Below are 10,894 nucleotides of genomic sequence, written 5' to 3'. Positions count from 1 at the left end.
GACAGTCACAGGAGACAGCTAGTAGTGTTAAAAAGTTGTCAGTGACAAGATGACAAGATTGGCGAGTCACAAGGTTTAAATCACGCCTCGTTGCTATTGAAAAGGAAATTTCCTCATACATGTGCCCTTGGCTGCCTCCGTTACATATGAGTGCGCTGCGCATCTTGCAATTTTGTTAGTTCACGTGCGGCTCCTATGTAAACAGTGGTAACTGAAAAAATCCTCTTTTTAAAAGAATACGTGACATTTAATGACTTTATTTAGATTTTTAAATTATTATTTTTAATCCTCTTGATTACTTCTATTATTAATGCATTCAATTCTCCCAGAATTGTATTTTTTTTCTAAATAAATGTATCTTAGAAACACCATTTAGGAAGAAACCATCCTTTGATAGGAAAAAATTCAATTATTACTCATTATTATATCAGAATTTGATTATAACGCTAATTAACGCTTAACGAGTAAAACTCAATCTTCAAGTTTAAATACATATTTAAAAATAATATTTAAACACAAGTTAAATAAACTTAAATATATTTAGATAGCAAAAGCTGATCACCTTGACGTTATATGACTAAAGGTCGGCACGTGTAGTGTAGAGACACTTAACTGAACTTCTCTAAGTTTATAGAAAATTAAAAAATATAACGATCAGTTAATTATAACCTAAAAATCTGTCAATTTTTCAAACATCGAATCGTTTCGGAGACATTGTAAAACTTTTAAACAAGCTTAAGTGCCTGTCCCACCAAATTGTAAATTGTCTGATAAGAATCCAACATGTAAAATATATGTGGAAATATCGGATTTTGTTACCTTATCTGACAGTGACGTCATTTTTACGCTATATGCCAGTGGTGGGATAGCCTTTTAGTGTAATTTTAGGTTTGCTTACATTATGCGCAGATGTAATAAATTTAATCTAAAAATGCTCCTATGTAAAAGACCGTAACCTATAATTTTGCTAGTCACATTCTAGAAATAAATGTTTCGATAACCTTACAAACCTATAACAATTTAGATGGCCTAGATCTAATTGTATTTGTTACAATTATAAGGTTTCCCACAACATCCTTTGTTATAGTAAATTGAACATAACATTTTGCTAAGTGTATAAACACCCGAACACATGTGTATAAATATTTTTATTAGACCGCAATGTTTCGACTAGACTAGTTGTGGGAATAATATAAGCATCAAGACGAGTTAATTCATACATCATCTGTCTATCTATACTATTATAATAAAGCGTAAACACACACTTCTTTGTTACCTAAGATGTCAGCAATTCCAGCATATTTTCGAATAATCCTTTCTTTAATAAAAAGCCCTACACTTACGTCATGCTTTAGGCTATATATTTTCACGCCAATAAACTTAGGGGGTAATAAGTTGCTGCCAACATCAAGAAAGCAAGATTACTAAGGTTTGTCATGTCAATGATAATTTGACACATGTAAATAATAAAGTTAAATTTTCATAATTTAATGCGGATGAAGTCGCACGGGAACAGCTAGTACTAATATACAGAGGGAAGATTTTTATTTTTGTATATAATTAACGTAAAACTACTGGTCCAAATTTAAAAATTCTTTCACCACTACAATGGTTATTTATCTGTAACATAAGCTATGTTTTTTATTGTTTTATTTCACGCGGATGAAGTCGCCAGTATCATATTCTATATGACGTAACTCATCTTGATACTTGGTACTCATTAACCTATATAAATTAAAATAAATATTTGTAAATTTGTCTTGTTTGTGACAAGAATGTGTTTAGGTACTGCTCTCTTTATTATTAACAGATTAGTATAAAACTAATAAAATAGTATTTTTTTGTTCTCGCTCATTGTTTTATAGAATTTAAATTGCTTTTACGCAATCAATTTAAATCTTCTAATATAATAGAACCTCGATACATAAACTTTCACTACAATTGATACCGATATGTGATCTTATAACGCAATCTTTTATGTTAAAAGTGAAAATTGATCAAAACGACTCCGTCATGCTACACTACGGTTTTACACAACAAATTGTAAATACTGAGAATTTCATTTTAATCTGTGCATTACGCTCTATTTTCTCAAAGAGGAATAGACAGTAAGATTATAGAGGAGATACGAATATTTAAGAAAAAGTATCCGTTACGTCATCTACAAGTAGTAGATTTATCGACCATAAAGTATACTAAAATAAATCATACATGTCAAAATACTTGCTTAAATATACGTGTTAGATCCCTAGTGTCATTTCAAGTGACAATAACGTACAACCAACAACGTTTATTCCTGTACTCATAGAGTATTTATTTACCAACATTCATTTTATGTACAATCGTGGAAATCCGCGATGTTACTCTTACAGAAAAATAGTCGTGTCTCTTGCAACACGACACCGCCTTTTACAAACAACCAATTAGGTAGAAAAAAGCAAAAACGACGGGATAGTAATAAAATTAGCTGTTTACTGACTGATCTTTTTTGTATAGACACTTTAAAAGTACATCCTACTTGTCGAGTCTTAATGCATTCAAAACATTCAAACGACTGTAGCTTTAAAGGTGGACAACGCCAGATTAACCGATTGTACATTTAGCAATAATCGTAGACTAGTACCGGTTCTAAATAAACTCTGCGTGTTAATAAATCTCTCAAATATCCTGTTAACTAAAACGGTAATACTAACGGTTTATTTCCTGACGCTATATTATTCGCCAGAGCGTGTAAGACCTGTGATATATTCGTAACTGATGACCCTTATTATCTTTATTTGCTACATAATGTACGTTTTGTTATGTTGAAGACTGTAACTAAAACTATGTTCTTTGTCTTAAACATAAAAGAATTTAATACATAACAATACAATAAGATAAACTACACTCAATGCCAAAAGTAAATGGTAAATTTTTTACTATCTTGGGAATTATTATAGTTTAGTAAACAATATGCATTAATATTTATGATTTATTGTATATTTTATAATACGTTAGTTCGTTTTTATCTCAGAAAAATATAAATGGTAACTCTAACTTAAATATTATAGAAAATATTTTAATCTTAAAAGTGTACTGCTTTTTTTGACGTTGAGTGTATTTTTTATCATAACTGTTTACTATAAAAAATCATTTTATATTCCAGTGGTGGTCAACAACGTCGGGTGTCATTCGCTGTGGCATTGATGCATGATCCGGAACTGCTTATCCTGGACGAGCCGACTGTCGGCGTGGACCCCCTACTGCGTCAGTCCATCTGGACACATCTCGTGCAGATCACCAGCTCCGGAGACAAGACTGTCATCATCACGACACATTACATCGAGGAGGCGCGACAGGCGCATTGTGTAAGTTTAATAGACTAGCTGTTGCTCGCGACTTCGTGCACGTGAAATTAAAAAAATATAGCCCATGTCTGTCGGCGATAAAGCAGCTTTTTAATGGTAATGTTTTTTAAATCGGCCTAGTTTTTGTGTTACTTCAATACATACAAAAATCCAAGTCTTACCTCTTTTTAATATTAGTATACATTACCAGTAATATTGTCAGTCTAATTTTCTTTAAAAATCACGGAAAAAATGCTTTCGTGCAGGAATTAAGTTGGAGAATTAACTTAGAAATATTTTCTTTAAAACCGTCGTATTTTTTAAACACGATCGATGTTTTTAACGAGTAATTTAAACTAAATATTTCAATTATTCATTCTTTCGTATTTTAAGTATTTCATAAGAATTCAGTCAAGAATGAAATCATTTTAAAAATTTGATTATATATAAATAAAATAATTTATTTGGACTATCTTTTGCCTGTAGGTACGTCGAAAAACCATGCAAAACCTAACATGTGGTACTATAAAAGGTTTGAAATAATTTTCCAGATCGGTCTCATGCGCAGCGGACGGCTGCTCGCCGAGGAGTCGCCACAAGCTCTGCTCACGATGTACAGTTGTATCTCCCTTGAAGATGTCTTCCTTAAACTGTCAAGAAAACAGGGTTAGTAAACATAATCGCTAATATTCCCTCTAGATAATATAATATTTATAAATGTATAGCGAATTCTCACAGTGTTCACAAAAATGGACAATGCAAACGATCTAAATAACCTCCAATATTTAAAAATATAGCTCTTAGCTATATGGCTTAGTTTATATTATTCCATTCCAGTGGTCAATTCCAGTAATGGATTTGTTTACCAGACTGGAATAAACTAGGTATTAAAGTTGGAATGATCCACGCAAGGTTTTTATTTCTTAAAGCATCAGGCAAAGGTACATTGGCGTTCTGCCATCTTAACCAATGACATTGTAGATTCCAAGGCAAACGGCCATTGGCAATAAACTATTGAATATGTTAACGAATTACTACAAAAAAATCAAAGGCCGGAAATATCTAGACAAGCAAAAAACCGAAAGAGTTGACATTAATTTTTTTAGCAAAAAAACTACTAACTTATTTGTTAAACATGATAAAAAAGCTGTACAGACCTACAAATAAACGCACTATAAAGAAAACTTTGGACTAATATTTGCTTATACTCAGTTTATTCCTAAGTTTAACTTGATACCGTATTTATTTGTAAGACTGGTAGAGTTTTAACAATCGCAAAACAGTTGTGCGATTGTCGATTGTTTCGCAGCCAATTCAACTTTTTAGCACAACTAAAAATCGTGTATAACCTCCAAATAAGCTCTAGGAATCAAAGCGAAATAAAATAGTTGTGCGCGCGTTTTAATACGTCAGACGTCAATTAATCGTGACATGACATCACAGATTAAATATTGACATCTCTTGTCTGGTACACGTCATTATTGCGTTGTTATTACGTGTTTCGTTTGAAATCCGTGATTTAAATCCACTGTCGTGTATTGTTGATATGTATTGCTGATTCTTTCATTCTCTTTGACAAAATAGGGACAGCAATATTTATTAATACAAGCACGGCAATGGAGTTACATAATGTACAAACAATATGCAAATCATATTTTTTGCGAAACCTCGCTTGAGGAAATCGTTAATGGAAATATTTGACGTTGGTAAAACAACGATTTCGACATATCAGGAAATGTTCAACATTTTTAACGTATTGTATTAATTTAGTTACTAGGTACTTCCTAGTACATAATAAATTAATAAAATAGATATTTTTATGTGAAAGAATTAATTACAAAGTAATCTATGCAACGTTAAAATTATATTTAAAATCGATTCTATAAATAATTCAGATTTAAAATGTCATTGCTGAGTTAACCATAGATAAACATTATGTGTCCTTTATTTTTATATAATGGCAAAGATTCGATCTTTTTACCAACATAATTCAGTATATAATTAAGAGAGTTTTAACTATATTTTAAGAAGTTAAATACTTGATATATTTTTCTTACAAGGTTATGATTTTTTTACAGAATTATTACGTAAAGGTAATATTAATTTAATTTTAACATATACTAAAACAAAAAGATTTAATTTTTAAATTCACTTATCTTTTAAATTCACGATATTTTCCAAGTAAACAAACATAAATCAAAAAGTACGAAAATACAAATTTCCAGGTACACCTGATACTTCTGCAGGTAAGAAATAAATAGGGATTTTTCTATTATTGCCGTCCTTTTCTTTCTATTTGAATAAACAAAGACAACAATATGTTTAATACAGGTGTGTCGGCAGTCGCTGATGGTAATTGTACATTACGTTCTACAATCGAAATACATGGTTAAAAAATAATTATTCAAAAATATATTGTGATTACTAATATTCCGCTGTCACCAGGTCAAGCCAACCAAGTGGTGGAGCTGAACGTATCAGGAGGTGCGCTGGGCCTGAACAAGATGTGCAAACGGGAGGAGGCGCCGTACGCGGCAGAAGACGCTCAGGTCGTCGGACTCAACTTCCACCAAAGCAAGGAAGTCCTCATCGTTGATAATGGCGCCGGCTCTAACGGAGATGTAAGTTGTATTCTTGTAAACGTTTAGTAATACGTGTTTAATCACACGCAATCAAAAGTCAAACAAAGAGCAAATCATACTAATATTATAAATACGAAAATTTAGATGGATGTTTGTTAGAGTTTGTAGCACTGCTGAACTGGTCTCAGTGAAATTTGGCATAGATATAGAAAGTAGTTTGGAAGAACACATAAAGTACTTGGTTTTGTTTTATTTAATACCACGCGGATGGAGTCGCGGGCGAAAGCTAGTAAGTAATAAAATGAAAGATGACAGTCATCCGAGCATAGAGTATAAAAAATGTATTGGCAAAGACTAAGTAACATCAACCCCCAGCGTTTCATATCAAACAAAAGTAATTATTGACTAAGAGCAGTTTGGTTTTACTAAGAAAATCTTGGTAATTAACCATTAATTTTTAATTGATGTAATTAAAAAATAAGGAAGTTTGATGCGTTTGTTTTTATTATAGACTAACCAAAAATATAGAATCTTTTTCACGCAAGAAAATAAATTACTAAATTAGTATAAATTAGTAAAAATACTATATTAGTATCTTAATTTTTAAACATGTACCTGTTCTATTTGATAAAAGATTGAGATATTGAAAGTGTTTTTTTTTCTCTTTATTTGTATAGGGACTTTGGTTCCCGTATTATAAGAGTGTTAGTACGGTAAAACTTAACATTTTCTTAAATGTTCTATCCTGTTTGTTGCAGATTCCCGGCAAAATGACGGAAGTTGTTACGACAGAATGCGAAGAGTGTGGAGACTGCTTAAATGTGAGTAAACTTCTAAAGATTTTTAAAAACATCGTCTTACAAAACTATTGTAAATAATAAGACTGTATATATAACTTAAATTATCTTAACTAATAAGCTATAAGTATTTTTTTTTATTTTAAATTTCCTTTTTTCATTGCATATTGTTGTATCTTGTTTCGACTGTAATATTAAAACAAAGAGATTCAATAATATATAGAGTGGGCATAGTTGACACTTTACTTGAAACATTTTTCACATAATCTTACTAACGCTACCTGGTGTCCGATAGTCAAAATCACAAATAATTCAAACATTGAGAAGCGTCTCGACGTGTCAGAGATATTACCCGTAAAAATTGTATTATTCCCAACCGTCACCCCGATCTGTCCCAACGTGGAAACAGATGAGAATAAAAAGTTATCGTCACACCTATTGCGACGAGAGCCGGTTGGAACTTATTTTGTTTTATAACGGTTCCATCTATCACCTTATTGGTGATAGATAGGACTAAAAGGCGGGACAGATGATTTTATTCTCACGTGGGGACAGAGCGGGGTGACGGTTGGGCATTATCCTAGAAATTTTATGTCTAGTCTATGTATTCCTTAAATGTCTGTACTAAATGCTTGTTCTTTGTCTCTTAGCTGACATCTCGCGGCAAAATAAAGGCGTTAATCCAGAAGAACTTCCTGCGGATGTGGCGCAACATCGGCGTGATGCTGTTCATCTTCGCGCTGCCAGTCATGCAGGTCATCCTCTTCTGCCTCGCCATCGGACGAGACCCCAGCGGACTCAAGATTGTAAGTCACTCATTTTACGTACAAATCCACTTGCCTTTGTCCCTAGGGTTGACAGAATTCATACTCCTCTTCCATACATCTCTATACACAGTGGCGGAGCCCGCTTTAACATCTTCGCACGAATGGGTCGTCTCGCCCGGTGTAATACCACGACCACACAGAAAACAGGCGTGAAGTGGGAGCAATTCCGCGTTTCGTCTGATGAGTTTGGTGTCGAAGGCCTAATTTTAGGCCTTTTCCCTTTCCTTCCTTTTCTTAAGTGGTGGTGATGGCAAGTAAAAGTGGATTTGTAGGTGGAGGAGACGCATAGAAAGGGGAAATGTCCCCTGCTATGTGCGTCTTCTCCTGCGACAATGAAGGGTAGGCACCGTATCTGCAATTGCGGATGTTTTTTGGGCAGACGTCGCTCTCCATTTCGATGGATTCAGGTGGCCGGTTGCTCGTTTGCCACCTTATACTATTAATAAAAAAAATACACTCAAATCTGAATTCACTCCCTTAAGAATATCCTTCACACAATCCATACATATTTCAGTCTTCCTCTACCTTTGTAGCTTACATTTAAACTTAATACTTTATTATTTACTAGCTGTTGCTCGCGGCTTCGTCTGCGTGGAGTTAGATAGCAAAAACTAGTGTAGTTAGTGATAAGATAGCTTTTTAATGGTGCAAGAACTTTTGAAATCGGTCCAGTAGTTTTTGATTTATTTTAATAGATATCGAAATACAAATCTTTCCTCTTTATATTAGTATAGAAGACGCTGTTACTTTAAAAGTCTTTTCAATATTTGTAAGTTATTAATTGTGTTTTCCAGGCGATAGTAAACGACGACGTGAATGTAATGGACGGCTACTGTCCGTACAACTCGTCGTGCTCCATGAAGAACCTGTCGTGCCGCTACCTCGACCACCTGAAGAACCAGTCCATCATCAAGCAGTACTACTTCGACGTGCAGTCCGCCATCCAGGCGGTGAAGGACGGCGACGCTTGGGGCGCCATCTACTTCAACGAGAACTACACCGACGCTCTCGTCGCTAGACTGGCTCTAGGTAACTTATTACTAGCTATTGCTCGCGACTTAGTCCGCGTCAAATTAAAATATATCCCCTATGTTACTCACAGATAAATTACCATTCTACCAGTAAAGGAAATTTTAAAATCGGCTCTATAGTTTTTGAGTTATTTTAATACAAATAAGCACAATAAAATACAAAAAAGCAAATCTTTTCTCTTTATAATATTAGTATAGGTTAGGTAATTAACTTTATTAGGGCTGGACCTAGAGTAAGGGGTCCGCCCAGGGCGCTGGACAGAAAAGGGGCCACAAGACTGTGAAATATTTTGTCTCTTCCTTATTTACACCTCCCAAATCAAGTGCCAAAAAAGGGGTCGTCGTAAAAATCTCTTTGCGCTAGTAATGCTAAAACTGGTACTGTATCTTTCAAAGTAAAAGATTAAAAACATCTCAATTTTTGAATTTTGTAAAATAGCGCCATCTATCGAAAAGGGCGATTGGTAATACCAGTTCTGTGAAATCTGGATGAGCCGAGCTTCTGCCTTCGAGTCTGGATATATTTTTCAATGTCCATTAAAATATATATCGATTAATAAATAAGTATTTAATTAAAAAGATTTGTTGCTTCTTTTATTGAATTATAGTTATTATTGTTGTGGTAATAAAGTACATATTTGCGTGCAGCGGACACGGCCGACAACGACACGATCGTGTCGTCGGAGGTGCAAGTGTGGCTCGACATGTCCAACCAACAGATCGGCCTCATGCTCAACAGGGACATACAGTTCTCGTATCGAGACTTTGCCAAGGTAAATATCACAATAAAACTTTCATCTGACTTTGTGTGAAAATCCATTGCGTAATTTTGAAGATCTAAACATACAGACAAGGGGGAAATACTTTGCTTTATATGTATAGTGATATCAATAAATAGTTTATACTAGCTGATGCTCCTGACTTCGTCTGCGTGGAATTAAAAAAAAGGTAAATAGCCTATTTGTTCTTCCAGACTATACTCTACATCTATGCCAAATGACATTTAGACTACAAAAATCCATCCATCTAAACTTTCGCATTTATAATATTAGGATTAGCGATAAACCGTTTATATTCAAACGGAAACCATATTTTGTAATTCAATAGTCAATAAACAGTTTGTAATAACATTTGTATATATTCCAGGACCTATTAGAGACGTGCAACTACAACCCGAAGGTGGGCGACATCCCCATCGACTTCAAGGACCCCATCTACGGAGACATCAACCCTTCCTTCACTGACTTCGTCGCGCCCGGAGTTATTCTCACGTAAGCATTAACTAAAATCACTTGCACAACATTTTTAATATGAAAATTATGCTTTACCGTTATTGTAAATTTCATTAAAACCGTTTTGTTTTAATTTTAATTATTGATTTAATATTTCTTAAACTCTACAGTTATTTCTTTCTACTTAACAGTAAAGATATATTCTTAATAAACGCTTTACAGCTCTTTATTTTCTATTTAATTTTTATCTACACTTGCTGTTCTCGTGCGGTATTTTGCATAGTATTACGAGTACATCGACTGTATTTTATTGTTCATATTTGTCAAATTTTCAATTGCAAATTACCGTTACCATAATAATCTTGCTTCCTTAATGTTGGCAGCTTGTAGTTTATGGTCCCTTTCACACGTGGAGATTTTTTCCAATTTATTTACTTCTAAATTTAATACCGTGAACAATTAGCCTAAAGCGTGTTATAAGCAAGACTTTCTATTAAAGAAAGATTTATTCAAAAATATACTGTGATTACAGACATCTTCTGCCACAAAGTATTAAAAGAAATTAAAAAAAATCACTATAGCCTATGTAACTTGCAGATAAATTACCTAACGGTGTAAGAATTTTTAAAATTGATTTAGTAATTATTCAGCATATTACAATCAAACAATGTCCTCTTTATAATATTAGTATAGATAACTGGTCGGTGCCTACACAGAAAGTTCCCACGTGAGTTTTAGCCGTGTTATCTTACTAATATTATAAATGCGAAAGTTTGTTAGCGTTTGTAGCCTAAACGGCTGAACGGATCTCCATGAAATTCGGCACAGGTTTAGAGCATAGTCTGGAAGAACATATAGGCTACTTTTTATCCCGGGAATAGTTACGGTTTCCGTGGGATTCATTAATTTAGTTTTTTTATGTTTACTCGATCATTCTGCAACGGTTCAACATATCTTATTGAAATTTGGCACAGATATAAAACAAAGTCATATGGGATAAGCTTAATCCCCGAGAAATGTCCGGTTCCCGAGGGATACGTAGCTTTTTGTAATTTATATAGTTTGTATGTTTTCTAATACCACGCGGACGAAGTCGCGG

General features: G+C 33.8%; 1 protein-coding gene across 2 annotated transcripts in view; it reads left to right on the top strand.

Moving 5' to 3' along the window:
- The window catches only part of LOC106105993 (ABC transporter G family member 23), a 61,363-nt gene extending 51,509 nt beyond the window's left edge, over positions 1 to 9,854 (top strand). For both annotated transcript variants that reach the window (XM_013286513.1, XM_013286514.1), the window contains 8 exons: positions 3,146 to 3,347; positions 3,878 to 3,992; positions 5,772 to 5,947; positions 6,667 to 6,729; positions 7,356 to 7,511; positions 8,327 to 8,561; positions 9,212 to 9,336; positions 9,710 to 9,854. In XM_013286513.1, coding sequence (XP_013141967.1) covers positions 3,146 to 3,347; positions 3,878 to 3,992; positions 5,772 to 5,947; positions 6,667 to 6,729; positions 7,356 to 7,511; positions 8,327 to 8,561; positions 9,212 to 9,336; positions 9,710 to 9,838 — 1,201 coding nt within the window. In that variant the 3' untranslated portion in view covers positions 9,839 to 9,854. The remainder of the gene's footprint in view (positions 1 to 3,145; positions 3,348 to 3,877; positions 3,993 to 5,771; positions 5,948 to 6,666; positions 6,730 to 7,355; positions 7,512 to 8,326; positions 8,562 to 9,211; positions 9,337 to 9,709) is intronic.
- The last annotated feature ends 1,040 nt before the right edge of the window (positions 9,855 to 10,894 follow it).

Source organism: Papilio polytes, unplaced genomic scaffold (genome assembly GCF_000836215.1).
Source record: "Papilio polytes unplaced genomic scaffold, Ppol_1.0 DF822622.1, whole genome shotgun sequence".
Classification (NCBI taxonomy): Eukaryota; Metazoa; Arthropoda; class Insecta; order Lepidoptera; family Papilionidae; genus Papilio; species Papilio polytes.
Note: the sequence above shows the minus strand (reverse complement) of the source record. Positions and strands in the feature narration are given on the sequence as shown.